Source organism: Phascolarctos cinereus, unplaced genomic scaffold, assembly GCF_003287225.1.
Source record: "Phascolarctos cinereus isolate Bilbo 61053 unplaced genomic scaffold, phaCin_HiC Scaffold_4;HRSCAF=312, whole genome shotgun sequence".
In the NCBI taxonomy this organism is placed as follows: domain Eukaryota; kingdom Metazoa; phylum Chordata; class Mammalia; order Diprotodontia; family Phascolarctidae; genus Phascolarctos; species Phascolarctos cinereus.
In genome coordinates this window covers 222,010,328-222,036,557 of record NW_027555847.1, presented here as the reverse complement: position 1 = coordinate 222,036,557, position 26,230 = coordinate 222,010,328, and the positions used below count along the sequence as shown (strand labels likewise).

At 40.8% G+C, this 26,230-nt stretch overlaps 1 protein-coding gene across 5 annotated transcripts in view; it reads left to right on the top strand.

Moving 5' to 3' along the window:
* CARD11 (caspase recruitment domain family member 11) overlaps positions 1-26,230 on the top strand; it is a 133,411-nt gene that overhangs the window by 70,712 nt on the left and 36,469 nt on the right. For all 5 annotated transcript variants that reach the window (XM_020975231.2, XM_020975234.2, XM_020975235.2 and 2 more), the window contains 9 exons: positions 8,136-8,348; positions 10,349-10,486; positions 12,579-12,904; positions 14,745-14,924; positions 18,272-18,424; positions 19,216-19,341; positions 19,935-20,132; positions 23,541-23,717; positions 25,438-25,489. In XM_020975231.2, coding sequence (XP_020830890.1) covers positions 8,136-8,348; positions 10,349-10,486; positions 12,579-12,904; positions 14,745-14,924; positions 18,272-18,424; positions 19,216-19,341; positions 19,935-20,132; positions 23,541-23,717; positions 25,438-25,489 — 1,563 coding nt within the window. The remainder of the gene's footprint in view (positions 1-8,135; positions 8,349-10,348; positions 10,487-12,578; positions 12,905-14,744; positions 14,925-18,271; positions 18,425-19,215; positions 19,342-19,934; positions 20,133-23,540; positions 23,718-25,437; positions 25,490-26,230) is intronic.

Here is a 26,230-nt window from a genome sequence, read left to right as displayed (position 1 = left end):
TCATTGATCTGAGGAATTCCTCGATGAGGCAACTTCCTCAGTGAACAACTCTAATTGTTCTACAACGTAAAGCATTAGGTCATCGTCAGGAGGCCCTGAGAAGGTGAGTGACTTTCCCAGAGTCACCAGTACACGTCAGAGTCAACCTCGGGCCCGAGTTGTCCCGACTTAGAGGCCAGCTCTACCTGTGCCTCACGCTGCCTCACAAAGGATGTTTACCCTGGAGCGAAGAAAGGGAGGGGTAGAAGGAAGTGGTTAGCAGTCTCCCAGGTCTTGAAGGGTTGCCAGAAAGATGAGGAATTAGGTGTGTTTTGCTTTTCCCCAGAAGGCAGAACTCAGAGCAAAGGGTAGAAACTTTTGAGAGGCAGAGTGTGGCACCATTTAAGGAAAATGATGAAATAGGCCAACTCTTAAGGAAACGAATTCCCCATCATGTAAAGACAGATCTTGTAGAGGGCATGCCTGACCAACCTCTGACCCAAGCAGAAATGTTTTCTATAGCATCCCTCCCAACATCACTTGAACACTTCTAGTGGTGGGGGAGCACCTGACCTCCTGCAGCAGCAGGCCATTCCATTGTTGAGTAACTCCAACTGTTAGAAAGTTCTCTTTTATTGAGAAAAAAAAAGACAGACTACCCATCGGTTCTTCACTTGAAAGCATAATGAATAGACAGTGCTGGAATTAGAGTTGGGAAGACTTGAGTTCAAAACCTACTTCTGATATATCCTAGATGTGTGATCATGAACATCTGTCTGAATCTCAGTTTTCTCATCTGTAAAATGAGGCTTACAGCGCCTGTAATACCTACCTTATATAGTTAAGCAGCTGTATTGCGTGGTGGCTAGAATGTTGAACTCGGAGTCAGGAAGACCCGAGTTTAAATCCTACTTCAGATACTTACTAGCCATGTGACCCTGGGTAAGTCGCTTGACCTCTCTGTGCCTCAGTTTCCTCACCTGTAAAAGGGAGAGAATAATTGCACTTACCTCCTAGAGTTGCTGTGAGAATCAAATGAGATAATATACAAAGTGCTTTTTAAGCCTCAAAGCAGTATCTGAATTCTAACTTATTATTAGTGTGAAGTCCAAATAAGCTAATGTATGTAATGTATTTTGCAAGATGTGAAGGTCTATATAGATGGAGACTTTCATAACTCATTCATCTGTCCTCAGTATCAACATAGAACAACTTGAATGTATGCTTGTGTGTTACGATGACACACCAAAGACTTTTCTAAAAATATTATCGTTCCTTAAAAGGGAGGAAGTTGGAAGCAAAGTAAATTGTCGTATCTCTTGTAAATGTTGCACCTATAAATGAATCCCTTAAGAAAAATATCCTACAAATTTTCCCCAAACTTGGAACCAAGTGCCTAAAGGCTGCAATCCGAATCCAAAGCGGAAAGAGAAAAAGAAACAAGGTATTTTCAGTGATGACTGTTTTGTCCTTGGTCCTCTTATACATCTGCTTCACAGCTAATTTCCCCGTCACAGGGGAAGCCAGATCTGATGCACATTTTTTCCCAGTTTGGGGGTGTTGCTCCTATCCATCTTCCCTCTCCTGGAGATTGACTAGCTAGCTGTTCCATCAAACCACTGTGCTGCTTTTTAGTTGTTCAGCGGGCTCATGACTGGCTGGAGTGCTTGGGGTCAGGAAGGCACCTTTTGGTCCCTCCATTATTTGCCTCTTACCCTCTCCCATCTACTGCAGCCATCACAGTTGCTGGGGAACAGTAAGTGTGGCTACCCTTCTTTCAGTCACTGTGCAGAAGAGCTATAAGGAATTCAAGGAGACAGTGACCTCTAGAGATGAGCATCTCCAGCATCCCCTGTGGCTGAGAGTTATTCCCAGACCAGCATCTTTGACAGCCCACCATGATCCTAGCTGACACACGACAAGAGCAGCCTTTGTCAGCATAGGGAGATCTAATGTCACATGCAATTAAGTCTTAAAAGCCCAACCCAGGCAAGTTCCTGATTAAACAGCAGTATCTGAGGAAAGCTGGAGTTCCTAATGTGCATGAGCGAAGATGTCTTTACTTAGCCTCCTGTGGTTATTCCTGTAGTGGGACCTGCCTGCCAGATGTCAGAATCTGCAGGGGAATCCAAGAGAGGTTCACCTTGGCGGTGTCCTGTGTCCCTCCCATATCCCCTCCTATCCCCTTTACCATCACTTTTCCTACCCTAGGGTCTCCTGATTCTTCCACAGTGGAGAACCCACCATGTCCCACACAAACCAATGAAACCCTGTTGGGTGGTTAGAGTGATCTGATCATACATTAATAATGGTCTTGGTGAAGAACCAGCAGAACCTGCCAGTCACTGTAAGAAATGCCACCTCTGGGAAATTAGAGCGTGTGGCTGCCGAAACCTACGGCAAGCTGGAGGCTGAAGACATAATTCACAGTGAAGGGAATTCTTCTGGGCAAAAGGAAATAGTTCACTGCTCTTGACCTAATGAATTAGTTACTGATTAAAATGTCCCCATTCCACAAAGCAGAGTTGCTGAAGAGTCCAGGTTGATTTTTTAGGAAGGCCCCAGAAGGAGTTTCCAAACTGAACAGAGCTAACCTTAGAGGCACCCAGCTGACCTTTTCTCTGTCCCCGGTGTCTTGGGACTCATAGCTGTATTTTCTGGAGTTTCCCTGGTTAGGGGTAAAAAGGCATTTGTTCCAAGTGCTTCCTGTCAGCTGTCCATTCCTGTCATCATCAATTGAAAGGAGCATGGAAGACTTCCCTTAGGGATGGCCTGCTTTTCTAAAGCAAAGTGCCATGTTGAAGCTTACATGATCCATCCTGAAGCCTGTGTCATTCTCAGCTCATTTGGCCACCTTCTTGGATAGAATGACTTAAGGGGCACTAAGAACCTTCCTTCTTTCCCCTTAGATCTGAAATCACCCATCATAAACTGGGCCTCGGACTACATTATCAATTTGAAGGGGAAAACCCAGACCCAACTGGGAAAATGTAAAAATCAGACCTTGTCACAGAACTCTTAAGAGAGTTCCATCTCGGAATGTGAAGTTTCAGAGAATTCTGTACCTGGAAGTTGCCCTTTGGTAATATAGCTGGGGTGACTGGAGAATTCTTATTGGATTGAGAGACCTCCTATGGAGCGAAGGGCTCTGGCTTTTTGCTGAGGTCTATGTGCTTTGCTGGAATGACACAGGGATCTCCCGATGGACCTTCCGGGCCAACAAATCAGGGGTTTCCCTGGCCACCCTTCTATACTTTGGACACGCAACCCCGCTGTGGAACCTCTGCCACCTCTTCATGAGAGCTGCTTGCCAAGCATTAACCAAGGAAAAGTTGGAAAATATCACATCATGCCTGTGTCATGTAAAATGAATAGTATAGAGCACAGAGTGCTAACCTTGGAGCACAGAAGATATTGGTTGGAATCCTGTCTTTCACTTATTAGCCTTGTGACCATGTCCAAAGGATTTAACCTCTCTGAGCCTTGGTTTCCTCATCTGTTAAATGGGGATGGTAGTACCTAGAGTACCTACTTCACAGGGGTCTTGTCAGTTAATATTTGCTTGGTTTGTTCCTTTCAGTGAATGAAATCCTGGTTCCCAAACAATCGGGTTTCAGGAGCTCAGACTTGCTTAACCTTGAGTATTAGAAAAAGGTGTCTCATCTGAGGCTGAACAGTGGGGAGTGTCTGAGAAAGGCCAAAGGCTGAAATACTACCGACTGAGCAAGCAGTGTGGCCACAGTGAGGGTAGCAGTTGCCTTTCCAAAGTCTGAGCCCTTGATTACTTGGTGGAAAGCATTTGAAAGTGTCCTAGCCCAGGATCTGGAAACTGAGCACTGGTAAGGGCAGGGACGGGGTGGAGGCTAAGTGTTAAGAGGGGCAATGGCCGACAGTAGAAAGAGCTTTAGACTAGAGAAAGCCCTGAATTCTGGCCCCAGATTTGTTGATAACTAGCTATGTGACCTTGAGCAAGGCATTTTTACTATTTATTAGGGGGTCTCCATTTCCTTAGCTGTATAAGAGAATGGCTATACTAGATGATCCTTAAATTTCTTTTACAAATTCTGTGATTCCATGAATAGAACCTTATTATAGACTCTGGGATGCTGACTGTGATCCTTAACATCTCCAAATCTCAGTTTCTTCATCTGCAAAATGGAAAGAATAATAGCAAGGTTGTTCCAAGGGTCAAGTGGAATTATGTATTATTTAAAGTGCTTTGCAAACCTTAAAGCACTATATAAATGTCAGTTATTATTATCATCATTATCAATTATTATCATTATCATCATCCTAAATTGATTCTTGGAAAGTTCAATAATGACTTTCCCATAAAAGCAATAGCAACTTCTTCAGGAGCAATCATTCCTGGTGATTAATACGATGGAGTAAAAACCCCAGTCATTACATATTTCTGCAATAAACTCTATGAATTCCAAATTTTCTTCTTAATGATAATTCATTTTTAAATAGCAATTTAAGGTTTACAAAGAACTTTCCTCACAACAATGCTATGAGGTAGGAAGTGTAAGTTTATCATCCCATTTTACAGTTGGGGAAGTTGATGCCTAGACAGGTGAAGTGATCACAAAACCATTGAGTGTCTGGGTGATATTTGAGGAGGAAGTGTGGAACAGTGGCAAGAATGCCTGCTCTGAAGAAAGGGGCACTGGGTTCAAGTCTGGCTTCTGATGTTTGTTACCTCTATGACCTTGGGCAGCCCTTTAACTTCCCTAACCTTATTTTCATCATTTCTTAAATGGAGGTTGGACTATTTAGATGACCTCTTCAGTCTCTTTCAGCTTTAGATCTGTGAGTCTATGAAATCCCGACTCCAAGGGCATCCCTTGATGGACTCATTGTCACATCCTTGTCTTTACATCTGTTTCCACCTCTGCCCTCTTTCCTGTTAAGTACAAACAGAGCCCTGAGAAAAAATTCTGGCTGGATAGAGACCATCCTAAATGCAGAGAAGTCTGTAAAGCCATCCCTGTAATATTTCCTCACCCAAGGGCAGCCAATGCTGGTAATTCACATTCTAGAGATCAACTTTCAGGGCTGACACCTCTCAGATGAGCTGTGGACAGGTAGCCTTTCTGCACAAACTGTTTTCCAACAGAGAAGCCTCCCCATGACTGAGATGGACCAGTAGGTTCATCCCACATGACAGGGAGACCTGAGTCAGATTGAGTTATGGTGAAGTGGGCGGGGGGATCAGATACCCCCGGGGAGAGGGAAGTACCTTTCAAGGTGCGTCTTGAATTTTTGTTGTTTTTATTAAGATCTACTTAGCCAGAGAGTCCTTTTAAAATGACAGACAAATGACATAGGTATCTACTCTCTTGGTTTTCAAGTTGCATCAGTCTCTCTGCCAGTCCAGATTATAACAGATGTGCCTTTTAGCTTACAGAAGTTGCACTGAGTTGGCATCCTTATACTGGCATTCTGATGCCACTTCCAGTCTGTGCACATTGACACAAATATGAATAGTGTCTTATGATGAGTGGGGTACTCATTAAATACACAGGTTTAAAAAAACCAATTTAACAAGTATTTATTACATGTTGGTTATATGCCTAGCATTGTGCTAAGCATTGTCATTCAGTTCAATGCAACATGTATTTATCACATGCCTACTATGTGCCAGGCAATGTACTGGGTGCTAGGGATTTCTTAAAATCTGAGTCTGTGATCTCATTGGGAAAAGAAACTCCTTCCAAAATTCTGCACATTATGGCATGAAAGAATTGCCTGCAAAACTACCAGCCTGCTAATGTGTTGAGAAATGTTTAACAAACTGAATAAAAATACAATACAAAATAGATAATGCTGATTTGTGATTTTCTAAGTTAATATGAGACAGCAGGGATCCATTTCTATTTGAGTTTGACCACTAGCCTGGGATAGCAAGAGGTGTGGGGGCTTGTCCAAGGTCACGCAGCCTACATGTAAAATGATAACTAGTGTTTATAGAAAGCTTTAAAGTTTTTCAAAGCCCTTTACATATGCTATCTCATTTGAGCCTCACCATATCCTTATGAAGTAGGTCATGTTCACTAATCTGTAAGATTAGGGAACCAAGACTGAGAGAGGGTGAGTATTTATCAGAAGTGGAACACAAACCCAAGTCTTCCCAGCTCCAAGGCTCTATCTGCCATGCCTTTCAGAGAAGTCAGATAAGATCAAGAGGTGAATAGTCCCTGTCAGTAAAAAGCTTTCATTCTATTGGTGAGTAAAATCAGAAGTTGAAGAAAAGAATAGATTTAAATAGAGGGATATGGCAAAGAACTCCATTCTTTACCTTAGGAAAGGCTCATTTTTCTGAAGGAAGTACTATGGTACACAGAAATAGCTCCACTGAACTGGAGTCAGAGGACAGGGCTTAAATTCCACCTTGGCTGCCTGTGTGACGTTGGGCAAGTTACTTAATTTCTTTGAGTCTCAGTTTCCTCATCTATAAAAGCTGAGGGGATTGGACTAAATGATCACTGAGGTGCCTTCTAGCACTAAATCTTACAAATCTCCTTTTTTCCTACTTCACCTTCCTTTTCTCCTTGCATGCTGAAATTCTCAGTGTTAACATTGGTCTTGTTCAGGAGCCAAAACTAACATTGATTCATGCCCAAGTTGGTCAAAGTGCTTTGGAAAGAAGCAGCTTTAATACTCCCCCCACCCCAGAACAACCTCTTTCACCAAGCACACCTGAAAGGAGCACTTACATTTGAAAAATACAAGCCTACATTGCAAGCGAAGGTCACTGTAAATAACTTAACTCATCTAGAGTGGGTCCATTGGTCAAACTGCCTTGTATTGTTCAACTGTTTTATAAGTTAAATCTTGAGATCCTTCAGGGCAAAGACCATGTTTCTTGTTTCTTCCATAGCAACCATATAGGATTTTGTACGGATTACATTTGTGTGTGCATATGTATATGTACATATGTATGTGTATATGTACATCTACATGTACATTGTGTACATATAATTGTGCATACATGTATGCATATATGTATATATACATAGATGTACTGTATATGTGTGTATATATAGATATAGATATAGTTATTGTTCTTCAGTCATTTCAGTCATTTCCAACTCTTCTTGACCCCGTTTGGGGTTTTCTTGGCAAAAATACTGGAATGAAGTAAACAGTGTTAAGTGACATGCCCAGGGTCACATAGCTAATAAGTCACTGAGGCCAGATTTGAACTCACAAAGATGAGTCCTCCTGACTCGAGGCCTGGCACTCTATCCACTGTGCCACATAGCTTTGTGTGTGTGTGTGTGTGTGTGTGTGTGTGTGTGTGTGTGTGTGTGTGTGTATGTGTGTGTGCAGATATATACATGTACATATATCCATACACATGTGTATGTGTACATTGCATGCATATATGTATAGATATCTGTATATGTGAACATATATGTATATACACATATGTATATATGTGGATAGGTATTCAAGAAATCTTCCTTGAATTGAATTTTCTCAGAATGTAGGTCCATTAAAAATAAAGTTTTTTGAACTATCTTTTTTTATATGAAAGTGATGAAATGTATTTACTGCCAGCAGACTACTGTGAGTGGTCCCAGTGGCTAAATATTTGACATTTATATACTGTCCCAAAAGCCTTAGTGCATTTTAAAGCTTTCATAGCTTTCAAATTTTAGGAGACCCTGTCTAATGCTTCAAAGTTTACAAAGTGCTTTACACTATTTCCTTTAAGTCTCCTAACACACTTGTGAGATAGATACTTCAGGTATTATTATTCCTATTTTACGAGTGAGGAAACTGAGGCTCAGAGAGGTAAGTTACCCAAAGACACATAGCTAATAAGTGTCGGAGGAAGAATTCAAACTCAGATCTTCCAGATTTCCAGTCTAGTACATTATCCACTCTTCCAGGGAGCTTCTGACTGAACTATAAGCATCCCGAGAGAGGCTGGAATTCAGCCTGCATCCAGGCATCAGTATTCTGCGCAATGGTCACTGAATCAAATGAAAATGAACCATGACCTTGGGTTTCAATGGTGCTGTATTTAATCCACTTAGCCCACTGGTCCAGTCAGACTCACACCAGTTAAATGGGTGTTCTCTGTGTATTTTAATTATGATTACTGGTGTTTTGTGTGTCTATGTACATGTGTTTGTGTGTGAAAGGAGGGGAGCCAGAGATGGGTGACTACATGGAGACGCTAAAGGATGAAGAAGATGCCCTTTGGGAAAATGTGGAGTGTAACCGCCATATGCTAAGCCGATACATCAACCCAGCCAAGCTGACCCCTTACCTGCGCCAGTGTAAGGTCATCGATGAACAGGATGAAGATGAAGTGCTCAGTGCTCCCATGCTGCCTTCCAAGATCAACCGATCAGGTAACCTCTTTCCCAGACATCACAGGGATGGGGGAGGGAAAGTCTAGCTGAAGCTGTTGGTTGGTTTTCCCAAAGTAAGGTTAGGGTACGCCAGGCATCCTCCAATGTGGTTCTCCTTGATAGGAGAAGATAATACTGAGGAGAGAAAGCCACAGGTAAGTTAGGAGTGGGAGAATATATTAGAGGATAGGGTAAGGATTATGGAACATGAAGGGAAGGAAAACGTGTGTGAAATGTCAAAGGGTGTGTTAGCTAACAGTTAACATCTTTGGGAGATAAAATTTGGAAACTATTTGTAGATCATTTCATTTAGTTTTATAGAGTACCTGGTGAATTCCTTCTCATTTGTGGGCCCTCTTAGTCATGAAAACTAGAAAGCCTCTCCTTGATAAGGATGAGGTAATAGGTATCTACTCCATAGCCAAAGTTATTAGATATTATACTCAGTAGAGGGAAGCCAAATAGAAACCAGTCAGAATGTTCCAGACAAAAATTGTCTATTCTTTTGACATTCTATGTTCATTGCTAATTTGAAGCCCTTTGTCCCATATAACTACCTAATTTAGGATTAGAAAATCTGTTATTAAGCCTATTAACAACTTATAGTATTCTATATTCTTCCCTGTCCACCTGCCTCCCCCCAAAAAAGCAAACCCTAACCTCCCAAAATACAGAAGATATTTATAAATTGAGATTATGTAATCCAGCTTCCTCTGAAGATCCTTATTGACTGGCATGCAAATGAGGTTGAGCAAAAAAAAAAAAAAGACCAGGGGAAGCAAAGTTATCACATTCTACTCTATTGGCCCACCATCTTGCCTTTATTATGTAGATACATCTGCAGAATGAAAAAGGCCCTCGTTTTGTGCAATATTCTGGCTAGCACAAAACCTCCCTCTCTCCCTACGTTTAAATTTTTCTTGGAAAAGCTAACCAGCATGATAGTCACACAAAATATATGCATGCATGCATGCTTATCTCCCATACACATACTCCTCATCCAATATACTCATCATTTTTCCTCCCCTTTCCCAGAGAATCAGAAGCTATATCATAGTAGTCCTCTCCTTCATCTGGTATCTTTAGTCCACTGGGGAGTCACACTGCTTATGTTGCTTTCCAGACATCCAAGTCCATTTGCTTCACTTCTCTTGAGTAACCTTTGAGAGCAGTTGTCTGGAGTTTTTGGAAAAACTCAAAAGTAGTAAAATTTGCCAGCACAGTTTTCCTATGTGAAGAGGGAGCTAGTTGATTGGCTACAGCACTTGGAGTCAGGGACATCCAAGTTCAAGCCCTGCCTTAAACATTTCTTAGCTATGTGATTCCACACAAGTCACATGACCTCTCTCTGACTCAGTTTCTTCATCTGCAACATGAGGGTAATAATAGGACCTACCTCACAGGGCTATCGTGAAGAGAAAATGAAATAATATATGTAAAGTGCTTTGTAATCTTTCAAGCACTGTTGGAGCCAGATCAAGGGGGATCCAGATGTTTGGCATTCAAATATCTTCATAACTTAGTCCCTGCCCCCCTGCCTTTCCAGTCTTCTTATGCCTTACTTCCTGCCACATACTCTTTGATACAGTGACATCAGCCTTCTCAAACAAGACACTCCATCTCTGCACTGGGCATCTTCTCTGACTGTCCCCTATGCCTGGAATGCTCTCCCTCCTCGTCTCCACCCCTGGCATCCCTGGATCCCTTCACTTCTCAACTAAAATCCCACCTTCTACTGGAAGCATCTCCCAACCTCTCTTCCCTCTATTGTTTGCTATTTTTCCTATATAAAGTTTGTCCATATTTGTTTGCTTATTATCTCCCCCATTAGATTGTGAGCTCGTTGAGGTCAGGGACCGCCTTTTGCCTCTTTTTCTTTCCCATTTCTTAGCACAGTACCTGGCATATAGTAGGCACTTAATAAAATTTTGTGGACTGACTAACTATAGAATGTGGTCTCATTGCTTCTATGTCTTTTGTCATCATATTGTTTGTCTCAGGCCGACTATTGGACATTCTTCATACCAAAGGAGAAAGAGGATATGTGGTGTTCCTGGAGAGCCTGGAGTTTTATTATCCAGAACTCTATAAGCTGGTGACAGGGAAGGAGCCCACCCGAAGGTTTTCTACCATTGTGGGTGAGTGGCATTCAGGCTCCGTCAGTGGGGGCAAAAATGCATGTGTCTATAGAGGAGCAATAATTCCAGTGCACTCTATCTGTCTGCAAGGCTATGAAGCTCTGACAGACTTATGGAGGGAATAATGAATATGTAGAACTGTGATGGGGCAAGTCAGCTCAGAGACAGGAACTCCAACCCTGTTAGCCACTTATTTGCAAATATTGATAGAAATTAGGTGCTAGGAATTAAAAACAAAGGCATAACGAAGTAGGATGTTCGTGGAGCATTAATTGGTCACGAGGTATCTGCACCAGCAGCATGGGACGGTGTAAAGAATTCTAAGCTTGTAATCAGGAAACATAAAACTAATTATCTATGTGACCTTGGATAAATCGCTCGCCTCTCTGAGTCTCATTTTTCTCATTTGGAAAATGAGGTAATATTATATGACTTCTCAGATCCCTTTGAGCTCTAAAATTCTAAGATTCTTTAATCTAGGGGGTAGAATGGGAGTATGCTTCATCATCTAAGACCTGAAAATCATCCCCTCAGCATCAAGGTCAAGCCCTGTAGTGATGGTAATTCACCTCTCCGTGCCCCAAAGATAGACAGGCAGAGAAGATAGATAGATACATAGATACATAGATGCATAAATATTGATATAGATGTAGGTAGGTAGATACAGATAGATATCAATATATCTGTATCTCTCTAGATAAATATAGATAGACACAGACAGATAGACAGACAAGCAAATGGGTAGATAGACAGAGATGGATGATAGATAGATAGATAGATAGATAGATAGATAGATAGATAGATAGATAGATAGATTAGATAGATATTGATATATCTGTATCTATCTAGATAGATGGATAAAAAAAAGGCAAATAGATATTGATATATCTGCATTTATTTAGGTAGATAGACAAGCAGACAGGGAGAGAGAGAGAAAGAGAGAGAGAGAGAGATAATAGATAGACAGACAGATGATAGATAGATAGAAATAGGTAGATAAAGATAGATATCAATATATCTGTGTCTATCTAGATAGACAGATAGAAATAGGTAGATATAGATAGATATTGATATATCTGTATCTAGATAGATATAGACAGACAGATAGATAAGTAGACAGGCAGAGAGACAGAGATAGAGAGATAGAAAAATAGATAGGTGAAAGATGAAATGACTGAGGAAACAAAGGTTAGAACTTCCAGGCATATTGATTTCTTGAGCAACGCGTGCCAGTTGCCTGACAAACTGGGACTAGACCTCCTCAGCTTAAGGTTGCACCCCAAATACAGGGAGAGACAGATTTTTATACATTAAAAACAATTAAACAAGACCAATTAATTAAAAGAAAGCAATTAAACAGCATACAAATTTAGTTAATATGATTTCTAAATAGAGGAAAGATTAGGGCCTTTCCAAGTTGGCAGGGGAAGAACAAATAAATTCATTTCTCTGAAATCAGAAAAAGAGGTGTCCTACTCCCCTCAAGTGTCTGTATTCAATCAAAGGAACACAGAAACAGTAATTGATTGACCAATATGAGGCCAGTTTTCAGGTAAAACATATGGTTTGCTGAGATATATAAAACTCCTTGTCTCAATCTTTATATCTAACCAGGTTTTCTGGTCAGTATAACCAAGGCTCTGAGTTAAGGGTTTCTAAGCAGCAAGTAGAAGTGGTCCAGCTTCCCAGCCATGCAGAGCTAGATTCAAACAATGTAATAAAGTTTTATCACAATTCCCACAATTGAATATAGTTTTCTCACAGGACAGAAACTGGACTAGACTCATAATTCAATAGAAAAAGGAACTGAGCTAACTCCAGAATTGAGTCACAAAATGGAGTCAGTGTAGTTCACTTGCTGTTTTCATCCCTTCATTAGACAGACAGACAGACAGACAGATAGATATAGATATAGATATAGATAAACAGAGAGGTAGAAGGTAGGTAGGTATATAGGGGAGAGCAGTGGAGAGAGGAGGAGAGAGAGACAGAGAGAAACAGAGAGAGAGAGAGAGTATTCTCTGCTATCTCCCATGCTGCATCCTCCTCTGGGCCTTAGAAAATTACATGCTGTCTTTTCCCTTTTCTCCAGTGGAGGAAGGCCATGAAGGCCTTACTCACTTCCTGATGAATGAGGTTATCAAGCTGCAGCAGCAAATGAAGGCCAAGGATGTGCAGCGTTGTGAGCTCCTGGCCAAGTCCCGCCAGTTGGAAGATGAAAAGAAACAGCTGACTCTGACCCGGGTGGAGCTAATGACTTTCCAGGAGAGATACCATAAGATGAAGGAGGAGAGAGACAACTACAATGATGAGCTGATCAAGGTGAAGGATGACAACTACAACTTGGCAATGCGCTATGCCCAGCTAAGTGAAGAGAAGAACATGGCAGTGATGAGGAGCCGAGATCTCCAGTTGGAGGTGAGATACACCTGAGGCTGGGTTTAAGTTAAGAGCACAGCGACGGTGGTAGGATACAGCTGCTACTTTTACATTCTGCTTGATGAGCTAAGGAAACTTCACCATGGCAGGCACTTTGGTTGAATGGAAAGAGGCTGTCTTTAGATTTAGGGTTCCTAGGTTCAAATCCAGTTCTACTGCTTACTCTCTGTGTGATCTTGCACGAGTCATTTTCCTCTCTGGGTCTGAGTTTTTTTCACCTATAAAATGAGATTAGATGACCCTTAACGTTCCTTCTCACTCTAAATCCATCTTTCTGTGTGCTCAGCTGCTCACATCAGGGCTCATGGTCAATACAGCCCTGTGTAGGTATGTGCTACCAAGGAGGAGTTTATATTTTGTGGTGCCCTAGAAAGAGCGCTAGCTGGAGTTGAAGGATCTGGGTTCAAATCCCACTTCTTCCACTTATTACCTGTATTATCTCAGACAAATTACTTCACCTTCATAGGTCTCAGTTTCCTCCTCTGAAAAAGCAAAGAATTAGGCTAGATGACTCCTAAAGTTTCTTCCAGCTCTAGGTCTTGTGATGTTATGACCTATAACCCTGTGACCTCATGAGTGGGGAATGAGAAGGGAATAGAAATTTTTCTACCTTGAATGAAAAGGAAAGGTTTTATTCTGATCCTGACAAAGTGTTCTATGAAATTGCCACGTAAACTATCCTGTACTAAGCCTGTCCTATGTCTAGTTATTTTTATGTTTCTCTATCCTATTAGAGTGTGAGCTCCCCGAAGGCAGGGACTGTTTTCACTTTTCTTTCTTTCTTTCTTTCTTTCTTTCTTTCTTTCTTTCTTTCTTTCTTTCTTTCTTTCTTTCTTTCTTTTCTTTCTTTCTTCCTTTCTTTCTTTCTTCCTTTCTTTTTCTTTCTTTCCTTTCTTTCTTCCTTTCTTTCTTCCTTTCTTTCTTCCTTTCTTTCTTTCTTCCTTTCTTTTTCTTTCTTTCCTTTCTTTCTTCCTTTCTTTCTTCCTTTCTTCCTTTCTTTCTTCCTTTCTTTTCTTTCTTTCTTTCTTTCTTTCTTCCTTTCTTTCTTCCTTTCTTTCTTTCTTTCTTTCTTTCTTTCTTTCTTTCTTTCTTTCTTTCTTTCTTTCTTCCTTCCTTCCTTCCTTCCTTCCTTCCTTCCTTTTTCTTCCTTTCTCTTTCTTTTTCTTTCTTTCTTTCTTTCTTTTATTTCTTTCTTTCCTTCTTTTCCTTCCTTCCTTTCTTTCTTTCTTTCTTCTTTCTTTCTTTCTTTCTTTCTTTCTTTTTTCTTTCTTTCTTCTTTCTTTCTTTCTTTCTTCCTTCTTTCCTTTCTTTCTTCCTTCCTTTCTTTCTTTCCTTTCTTTCTTTCTTTCTTTCTTCCTTTCTTTCTTTCTGTCTTTTTTTTTTATCACTAGTACTTAGTACAGTGCCAGACACACTGGTAAATTCTTGTTGGCTGACTGCCTGACTGTATTTTCCTGAGAGGCAAGTTGACAGTAGAGAGGCTAGAGCAGAATTCAGTTATATGAATTGTGTATTATAAAGAGACCTGCAGAAAGCGTTGGTGTCCTGTTCTCAATGCGTATTGGTCAAGAATGTGCCACCTGCCAAGGCCATTTGGACCTGCTTAACTGGAAAGGGTGAAGGTACAAGCTTATTCGTGAAGAGAGGACTCCCATTCCTATGGAGACAGTGAAGGGGCCTGTGTAAGAAGAACCGTATTAACACAGGTAGTTGGTTTGCAGGCCGGTCGTACGTGAGGGTTTGTACGTCAGTGTTTTGTGTATCACTCATGGTTTCTTGACCACTTTGTTTTCTCCCTGGCTTCTTGGGGGTGTCCCAGATTGACCAACTGAAGCACCGTTTAAATAAGATGGAGGAGGAATGCAAGCTGGAGAGAAATCAGTCGCTTAAACTTAAGAACGACATAGAAAATCGGCCCAAGAAGGAGCAGGTTCTGGAACTGGAGAGAGAGAATGAAATGCTGAAGACAAAAATCCAGGAGTTACAGTCGATTATTCAGGTGAGTACCGTTGGTGGTAATCTTCCAAGGAAAACCAGTACTAGATAATATAGAAAGCACATTAGGGAAATAAACTTGTCCTTCAGGGTTTGAACAACTTCAGATTGTATATGCATGTGTGCAGGTATTATGCAGGTATCATATGTATTATGAGTATACCCATGCAAACATACATATGCATGTATGTGTATATATACTTAGGTGTATGGCTGTAAGTGAATGTGTGCGTGTATATATATATATATATATATATATATATATATATATATATATATATATATATATATATATATTACATGTGCATATATAGGATATTCTGAAAAACTTATGCAGTTTTAAGCTATTAAAGCTTACCATGCTTATATGAATAGGTATGTAGATAAATAGACAGTAGGTTTGTTTATTATAACCACATCCGGTCTCCAATATTGGTCAGTCTACATCACTTTTCAAAAAAAAGTTTAATTCTGAGGCCTACAGAATGAGAGGCTCAATTTCAGTTGCCATGAAAATCCTAAAAGAGATGGGCTTGTGAATCCTTTGAAAGAAAACAGGGACTGGCGTTTGTTTAGTAAAAACAAATCATGCCAAACTAACCTTATTTCCTTTTTTTGAGATGCTAGATCTGAAAAATGCTGCATTGTAACAAAACATTTGACCACATATTTCATTATGACTTCAAGGACAAAATGGGGAAATGAAAGCTATATGATGCATATGGTTGAATAGAGATTGAGTTTGGACTGACTCTGTTGGTGAACATCCCTCTACTATCTCCTGATGAATTTATAGCCGTAGAGTATAGCTTAGAGCACCAAGGTGACTTGCCCAGACAATTATCACACAGTCAAAGCGGCCTGTGAACCCAAGTCTTTCTGGTTTTGAAGACCACTCTGTATCCACTACACCACACTGTCTCTCATGGTTAAATAACCATGCCCAAAAATGTTTTGCTTGTTGCATCGATGTCAACCCAAGAGGAAGGAAGTCTCTAATGCTTTGCCATTAGGCTCTTTCCTTGGCCGAGTCCCATTCAACGTTTTAATAACTTAGGCTAAGACATAGAAGGTATCAGATCTGTAAATTACACAAAGCTGAGAAGGATAGCCAGTATATCATATAAAAGCATCTGGATTCAAAATTATCTTGATAGGCTCAAGGCTTGATAGGCTAAGTCAAAACTAACAGTAGAATGGAAGTTTCTTGATGGTAGATACCTTCACTTTTCCTCAGCACTTAGTCCAGTGATTTGAAGATAATGGGTGCTTAATAAGTGATTGCTGATATGAATTAGATTTTAAGATGAAATTTAATGGAGGATAAATGTAAAACCCTGAATTTTGGCTCCAAAAATTGCTACAAAATACAGAAGTTGCAGGGAGGAGGAGAGACAGATTACCTAGCTTAATAGTAATTTATGTCAAAAAAAAACTTAAGGGTCTCAATATGACAGTATGATATGACTATATTGGGCTGAATTAATAGATTTATAGTGCCCAAAATACAGCATGGTGGAGTGGAAAGAGCTGAATTGGGAGTCAGAAGGACCCAAGTTCAAGTCTTGCCTCTGATACGATCATGGGCAAGAAAGATTATAAGCTGTAAATGATGTTCTGATTTGCATTGGTGGAGAGTTTCCACTCTGACAGTTCTCTACATCGATGAAATCACAAGCTCTGCACACGTACACATGCATATATTCTCTCTCTCTCTCTCTCTCTCTCTCTCTGCTCAGAAAAATATAAGCCATAATCCTATTGTATTCCATACTGGTCAGACCACATTTGGAATATCATTCAATCAGTCAACAAACATTTATTAGGGGTTCTACAATGTGCCAGGCACTATGTTAAACATTGTGGATGCATAAAAAGGGCAAACAATATCCCTCCCTCAAGAAGTTCTAATGGGGAAGACAGCACATAACTAACTAGGTACATGCAAGATAAATTCAGAATAAATAGAAGGTAATCTGATAGGGAACAGTACTAGTACCTGGGAGGACCAGAAAAGACCTCCTGTAGAAGGTGGGATTTGAGCTGAGTCTTGAAGGAAACCAGGGAAACTATTATGTTCAATTACATAGCTCATTTTTAAGAGGGGCATTAACAAATCATACAGTGTTCTTAAGAAGGCAGCTAAGAGGGGTAGCTATGTGGCACAGTGGATAATGCACCAGCCCTGGAGTCAGGAGGGCCTGAGTTCAAATCCAGCCTGAGACACTTAGCAGCTGTGTGACCCTGGGCAAGTCATTTAACCCCAATTGCATTTTTTAAAAAAAGTCAAACAAGGTGATGAAGGGACTCAAAACCATAGTCTGGAGAAGAAAAGATTTGAGAGCTATATAGTACTCTTATTCAAATACTGGAATACTGGTTGGCACATGGAAGAAGAATTAGTTTGAGTCTATAGAGCTCCAGAGGACAGACCTATCATTAATTGTTTGGAAGATTTCAACTCAAAATGAGAAAGAACTTCTTAACGGAGCTATACAAAATTGAAATGGGCACCTCTTCTAAGTAGTAAGCTTTCTGTTCCTGGAAGTATTTAAGCAAAGACTAGATCAAGGATTCTTAACCTGGGGCCTGGGATTTTTTTTTTACATTTTGATAACTCTGTTTCAATATAATTGTTTTCCTTTGTATTTTACGCATGTAAAATCATTATTCTGAGAAGGGGTCCAGATTGCTAAGAGTATCCTATAACACAAAACTGTTTAAGAATTCCTTGGCTTAATGATCACTTGTCAGAGATATCGTTGGGAGGATTCATATTTCAGATAGGGGAGAGAGTAGATGCCCTTTAATATCCCATTGAGCTCAAGAGTCTATGATTTTATGACGTTGGTGGGCGCATGAGTTATAAACCAAATAAATTCATCCCCCTAAATTACCCATAACAGAAGTGGGGGAAATGTGTACTGTCTTGTTCCCCATTGCCTAGCCAATGTTTTAATTTTTTCCTCCTGGCGGAAGATGAATACTGGGTTAAAACAGGGCAGATTAATTGATATTTCAGATGTAAAGTCTGGAAGGCAGATCTGCTTTCTCATTGTTGTTGCCTGCAGAATGTTTCACTGCTTCTGTCAGCTCTCGGTAAGAACCAGAGCAGAACAGTGGGAGTCAAGATATTCCTGAGAAGAGGTGGGTTTCATTCGCCTTTCCAGGTGATAAACTTCTTAAGTGATAAGCTTCTTAGAGATCCCCAGAGACTTCTCCTCCTTCCTCACTTTCCCCATTACAAACCAGGCTGTCTTTATACCTGTCATTCCTTCTTGTTCTCACTTCGTTCCTGTTCCATTTCACTTACCCCACCTACAGCTTTAAAGCCTTCTTTCTTCTTTCCAGGCTGGAAAACGCAGCCTGCCAGACTCAGACAAGGCTATTTTGGATATCCTGGAACATGACCGGAAAGAGGCTCTGGAAGATAGACAGGAGCTGGTCAACAAGATTTATAACCTGCAGGAAGAGATGCGTCAGGCTGAGGAGCTAAGAGACAAGGTGGGAACTAGAGAAGGAGGGAACCAGCTAGGAAGGAGCCCAGAGTCTTCAGGGGCTTCTCATGCTGCACTGTAGTTGGGCAAATGGGGGATGGCCATTCCCCTAGTGAGGTACAATTTCATCTGATTTGCCTTGATAAACCTTTTTGCATATGTGTTTGGTACCTGGATCTGTCCCATTTACCTGAGATGAGGATAGTTCCCTCAATCCTGTTCCTTTTAGCCAAAGAGGCCAGATTGTTGTAATGCAAAAAGGATGGCTTTGGATTCAGAGGGTTAAATTTCCAGCGACTGTCTTTGGCTTTAAGCAAATCACTTAACCTCTTTAGGCCTAAGTGTGTCCTCCTTTGCAAAATGAATGGGTTGAAATAGATGTCCTTTAAAGTCCCTTCTAGATCTTAATTTGTAATTCTGTCTTTCATTCTCAAAGACCAATGCCATCATGAGGTTGATATCTTAATTTGCACATGAATTGGATTCAAGAGAGGCAGAGGTGACATGTGCAGTATGTGTGGTTACTTTCTGATATACAGTAGGATCTGAACCACACTTTACTACTCTGGGCCTCAGTTTCCTCAGCTGTAAAATGAGGGAGTTCAGCTAGATGTCTTGTAACATCCCTTGCAGATCCAAATCTCTAAACCTCTGAATTACAACATCTGGTTAGCACCAATTGAGCTAAGAGCAGTGGACTCTACCACTCTTAGAGGAGGAGAAACTAGGAAACTCTTGTCAGTTATGAGCTATTGATTATTTAATGAGTTTATCAATTTCCTCATGTCCTTCTCATAGTACTTGGAAGAGAAAGAAGATCTGGAACTGAAGTGCTCCACTCTGGGGAAAGACTGTGATATGTATAAACACCGAATGAATACTGTGATGATACAACTAGAAGAAGTGGAGAAAGAACGAGACCAGGTACCTGCCACAGCAACATTTCCAGAGAGAAAGGGGTGGCTGATGACTCAAGAGTTCCATTTCCAGCACGGGTTGGATGTACTGACCTCAGAATTATGTGTAATGGGACCAAAGGAGTCATCACCCTCATTACGTAGACCATTGGTTTCCATCATGGGGTTTGGTCAGTGCAGTGTTACTAAGTGGTAATAAGTGGCTAAGTGGTAGATAATAGTAAATCTCTATCACTTCTTTCTATGCCTAAATTATATTTTTCTACTCAGGAGACTTTCTGAATTGACTGCTACCTGGAGTTTTCAATATACTGGGTTAAGGCCCTGACCGTTCAGATTTAAGGATGGGAAAAACTAGGAGGAAAGATGAAGTTTTTAAGTTAGTGGAGAAGAGAAAAAGCTATAATTACAGCTAAGATGATCAAAGAATGATGGTGAAGACCATCTGGATAGCTTTGATACCAGCTATAGTCATGGTTTCCAGCTGGAAAAATGAGGAAAAAGAGGTCCTCCTAACTGGAGGTCAGAGAATATTTGGGATTCAATTTGGTTTGAACCATGTGACTAACCCAGGTGGCCACATTTCCTTGTCCATGGTAGGCATTCCACTCTCGTGATGAAGCACAGACACAGTATTCCCAATGCTTGATTGAGAAGGACAAGTACAGAAAGCAGATCCGAGAGCTGGAGGAGAAAAACGATGAACTGAGGATTGAGATGGTCCGGAAGGAAGCCTGCATTGTGAACCTAGAGAGCAAAGTCCGACGCCTTTCCAAAGACATCACTGGCCTTGACCAGGTAGGATGAAGCCCTTGATCTTCCCTCCAGTCTCCAGCCTGGGAAGCCACAACATCACCTTAATGTGAGGCAATTAGTAGCTGGTTCAAAGAGATAGGCAGCACAATCTAGTGGAGAAAATCTCAGTCTAGCAGACCTAGATTCAAATCATGGCTTATATACTTGCTTAGATGTGTGACCTTGGTGAATTACTTAGTTTCTTCTTCTATAAATGAAGATAAGAATACTTTCCCTGCTTACCTCACAGGAGTTTTTTTGAGAAAATTGCTTTGCAAACTTTAATATGCATAATAACAATATTAATTGCTAATATAAAAATCATTATTGAAACTGATCCATCATTCTCTGATATTGGTCCTCAAACTTCTGGTCTTAACACTCTTAAAAATTATCAGGGATCCCCCAAAGAGTTTATGTGAGTTATGTGTATATGTTATTAGACATTTAAATACCTTAGTATTTTTGGAGAATATTTTTGACCTCATGAAGCCCCTGAAAGGGTCTTTGGGACTCCCAGGAATCCTGGGACCACCTTTTGATTACCACTGCTCTAAGAGTTGCCTTTCATATAGTTAAAGACAGGGGTTCAACTCTTCTCCATACTAAATAATTCTGTCTTTAATCTCATCAACAAAGTGGGGGGATTGGACTAGATAACCTCTGAGTCCCCTCCAGCTCTAAATCTATGATCCTATAATCTTATGTTCTCTTGGCAAATGTTAGCAATAGAAGAACAATTGGTAAAGTCATTAATCAGGATCCTTTTTACACTTCTGTCATCAAGGCCAATTATTGTTTAATAATTTCACTGAAGCCATTATTTCCTGGGTAAATGATAATGTGTTTGTATTTCCAGGGGGTGGTATCAATTTGATAGCTTATTTCACAGCAAGGACCCAGGCTTTCAGCAACCAACATCTATAAGAAAGGCAGAGCATCTTACTTAAGTGAACAAGTGACTGCCTTTCTTAGGACCAGTATAAACACAATCCTGATTCATTAATTTGCTAATTTTTCTTCCCTGCAGAGTTGGCTGTTTGGTCCTTAGCTGTTAACACACAAAAGGACAGCACTGCTATATTCTCTAAACCTTTAATCATCTTGGCTCTCTTCTGAAGCTTTTCCAAGATTTCCATGTCCCTCTTTAGTGGGGGAACCCAAAACTGAGCACAAGACACAGTAAAAATCTGACTACCACTGACTATAACAGAAGAGCTTTATGAGTCTCAAGCTCTACTTAGATCATCCAGTCTTCAGCTTGCCTCTTTTAAAATAGTGGGCAGCTAGGTGGCATAGTGAATAGAGCACCAGGCCTGGAGTCAGGGAGACCTAAGTTCAAATCCAGCCTCAGACATTTACTGTGTGACCTTCGGCAAGCCCCAGTGAATTCAAATCATGAATTCCATGAAGTGGTCCCATGTATTCAAATTTACACTCTTCAAAGTTACAATGCGCAAAATAGAGTGATTGACCTCACTGCACATATAGATATATAGATTATATCTCAATCTATGTATACATATACAGAGTATCCCAAAAGTCTTGGGTCCCTATTAGTGTAAATAATGGATCCATAAAGAGGTCACATGTATTCAAATGTGGAGTCTTTAAAGTTATAATGAGTAAAATAGGGTAATTGACCTAGCTGCATATATATAAATACACAAATCATATCTAGATCTGTGTATACACAAACAGGGTATTCCAAAAATCTTAGGTCCCAATTAGTGCAAATAATGAATCCCATGAAGCGATCAAGTTTTCAAATTTTCACTCTTTGAATTATGTAAAATATGGCAATTGGTTCTAGCCCAAAAGGAATATACAGTACAAATTCAAATAATGGCACCACTTTATAGGATTCATTATTCTCACTAATTAGCGCCTAGCTCTGTGTGGATAGATAGATAGATAGATAGATAGATAGATAGATAGATAGATAGATAGATGGATAGATAGATAGATCACATATAGATATATGTGCATATATGTACATGTATACAGGATGCCCAAAAGTTTTGGTGCAGTTTTAAGTTTGTTAAAGCTCAGAAAATGATTAATTAAAAATTAATTTTTTTTTAAAAAAAATCAAGCTTACTAAAGCTTAAAACTGCACCAAAACTTTCAGAGGACTGTGTGTGTGTATTTGTTCTGCATGACACACACACACACACACACACACACACACATATATATATATATATATATATATATATACCAACTGCTCTGCAACTTTCAGTCTTCAAAAGTTGCATGGAGGATAAAAAGTTAAGTGACTGGCCCAGAGTCACGCAGCCAGCATGAGTCAGAGATGGGACTATGTGTCAGGGTTTACTGACTCAAAGGTCATCTTTCTTTACACTAAACCCAGCTTCCTCTGTACATAAAAGACACTTAATAAATGTTTTGTTGAATTGAAATGGAAGGCATAAGGGCACATTGGACAGCTGTACATTTAGATTCAGAGAAACTTGGTTCAAATCCCAGCTCAGCAACTTTATTAGCTGTGTGACTTTGGGCAACTCCCTTAATATCTCTGACCCTGTTTCCTCATCTGTAAAATGAAACAAGTTAGATTAAATGGCCTTGAAGATCTCTTCCAATTCTAAATCTATCATCCTATCAATTGTGCAAAAGAATAATGGGAAATGATTTGCAGAAGTAGACAGGAGTTAGATTATAAAGAGCCTTAAATCAAAGTGAGAAAAGTGTGGGCTTTCTCTTTTATAGGTAATAGGGAGCCACTGAAGATTTGTGAGCAGGAGTGTTACATATGACATGTGAAAAGTAGTATTTTAAGATGATTGGTCTTTCCTCAGTGTTGAGGATGATTGAGGGGGCTAGAAGGAAGAGAGATTGGGGGCTGAGAGACTAATTATCAGGGTATTATGATAACCTAGATGTAAAACACAGCAGACCTTAGATGGCCCTTGAGATTTAAACAAGTGGTGAGGGCCTATGCTATGATGGTGATGCAAGAATGAAAATTTGCAGGCAAATGAGAAAGATATGGTAAAGGAAGGCTCAATAGAACTCGATGGCAGAATGGATATGAAGGGAGGAGAGGAAAGAGTGAAAGATCACTCCAAAATGTAATAATAACAACAACTACAATAGCAATAACATTTATATAGCCCCCTACTAGATCCTAAGTAAACATTATACAAATGTTATCTCCTCTGATCCTCACAACAACCCTGAGAGGTAGGTGCTATTATTATCCCCCTTTTACAGATGAGGAAACTGAGGCAAACAGAGGTTAAAGGACTTACCCAGAGTCACACGGCTAGGAAGTGTTTGAGACTGATTGCTAGTACCAGTGATGATATGCCATCCAGGTCTCTCACTTGGATGAGAACTGTTTCTAGGGTACCTTTACCTACCCTAAATTTGTATGCCTGTTTCCAGAGTCTTCCCAGGAATCTGCCAGTAACTATTATCTCTCAGACCTTTGGAGATTCCAGCCCTAAAACCAATGGTCAGGAAGCAGATGATTCATCAACTTCTGAGGATTCACCAGAGGACAGCAAGTATTTCCTGCCCTATCATCCCCCAAAGCGGAGAATGAACTTGAAGGGCATCCAGGTACTTCTTTATGGGGAAACCAGGGGTCTGGGCACCAATGTTCTGAACTACTTGGTTCTGATTGAATGAAAGGGAAGGAGTCTAGGGTAGCTAATGTCACCCCAATAGATGCAAACATTCCCCTTGAAGAGTCTCATTTCTTTGGGGGGAGGAGGGGGGAAGATGAGGTGGAGACAGGATTCGGCAGTCACAATGTGGCTGGTCTCAATTCAGCCTTATGAATAGAAGTCCAAAACCTACCAGCTTGCTTTTATGCCTGTTGGTTTGTTTCTACTAATCTGTTTTCCATCACGATGGTAGGATAATAACAAAATAAAATGTTTCCACTCATCAAAGATCAATTCTTATTTACCTCAGGCAAATTGTTAATGAGAAGGCTGTCTCTGAGTGCTCCGATGGCTATTGACAACAGTCACATGAGCTTTAGGGGAGCAAGTTGGGGGAGGGAGGGGAACTGAGACTGCCCTTTATTATGTTTTCCAAGTACTTAGTATCAATCAATGAGCCAGCACTTACTGATGAGGCAATATGATCCTATTATCCCCCTCATTGGAATTGTTTCCTTTTGCATCTACAGAGTTTCCTTCTTGACAATTTCCCCTCCTTCTTGGACTGATTTCCCCTATAGAATTTCAGTCCATAGGATCCTACTTATCCTACCTCTGACCCCTTTAAAATCTGCTTTCCCGAAATCGAGAGCGCATGCCCGGATTCCCTCTCTTTCTCTGTCACAAATTCTAGGAGGCAGGGCTCACTTTCCTGCCCCTCCTAGGTTCCCATCATTTCTATGTGATAATTAGTTCCTCCCTATTAGTGAGAATCAGATATAGTGGCACTGGCAGAAATAAGGAGAGCAAGTGTATGGATCCCAATTAGGGGTGAAGTTACACCCAGATTTATGCTTTGGTCTGGAGAGAATAAAAAATAAAGTGAAGTCCAGAGACTTTTAATCACATTCACACTGCCCTCTTCCCAATCTAGTGCTTGCTGATTGAATGACTGACTGTCTCATGATCAACTGACATGATGTACATGGTTTAGAAGAAGAAAATCTGTACCAATCAGGGCATGAAAATATGTAATCCTCACCCCATTTTTGCTGGGCCGTCTGAGTACATGCCTCAAAAGCATGAGCCAAGTCAGAATTCCAGCCAGGGAACAGCCTCCTGGCCAGTGCGCAGCCAGAGGTCATCTCGTAGAGATGCCTGAATGTTTTGTCCTTTCCCGCATCTTAGAGCCATCCCTCCTCTTCCCCCAGCCCAGCATTTCCCTGGGCCATGTACCTGGCTCTACTCTTCTCACCCTCTATTTGGAGACATCTGAATCCTGCCTGCCCACTCCACCTCTCTGGATCTTGTAGCATCTTCTGCCCAGAGCCATATTGTGCTTTCAGCCTTTATGTGAGGGATAGAGTGGGGCGGATAGTGGTGCAGTGTTGTTTGTATTAGTAGCTGCCTAATCTGAGCCCAAGGGAACCTATTCTAGTCTTGTCACTCCTGCCGCAGGAGTCAGGTATCCTGGTGTGCTCCATGATTCAAGGGACTCTCTCCTTTGCCTCTGTCTGACGGGGGTAGCCCAGACTGCATTTTGACAAAGGACAGAATGGCAGCATTGATGTTTTTCTTTCTTGCTTTCTCAGTGACTGTGACATATGTCTAGAGTCCTGTTTGATTCTTATCCCGTCCTTTTTTTTCTTTCCCATCCCTCCCTTCTCTTTCAGCTGCAAAGAGCTAAATCCCCTGTCAGCATGAAGCGGGCATCAGATTTTCAAGGTTAGTGAGAAAACCCAGATCCCACTTGACTGTCTGTCAATCTGTCTCTTGCAGTCCATCTGTTTCTCTGGATGCAGTAATCAATACAGCAGGGTAAACCCAGGACAAGGCTTGAAAGCCCCCATGTTGGGAGGGGGGAGCAGGTTGCAGACAATAATTAATGATAATTGTCATCTGAAGTGGGCAGGAGTCCTGACTGATCAAACCTAACATCTGTGGCTCAAGCTACATTCCTCCTCTGCCTCCTGGTAGGTCTATCTGGGGCCCTTAACTACTCCTGCTGAACTTTGCATTTTGCTAATGGGCTACTATTTGGAAGGATGCTTGACCTTCCCCCTAAAACTTTTCAACCAAGGAAAATCCCCAGGGATGTGAGACTCCAGTGAATAATGACTCGAGAGATCTGTAAACACCTGGCACTCTGAGACACAAAGGGCCCTCTTAACATTCCTCAATTCATTCATTCTTACGGCAACCCTGCAAGAGAGGGAAATACTGAGTATGATAATTTACACTTTACAGATGCGGGTAACTGAGGCAAAGGAAGGTAGAGGGAGTACGGGGAATTAGGCAGAGCTGGAGTGGGACCTAAGGAAAGCCAGCACCCCAATCCAGTTGTCATAGGATCACAAAAGAATGGGAGGATAGATTTAAAGCTGGGAGAGACCTCAGAAGCCATCTAGTCCAATCCCCTCTTTTTTTACAGGTGGGGAAACTGAGGATCAGAGAGGTTAACTGATT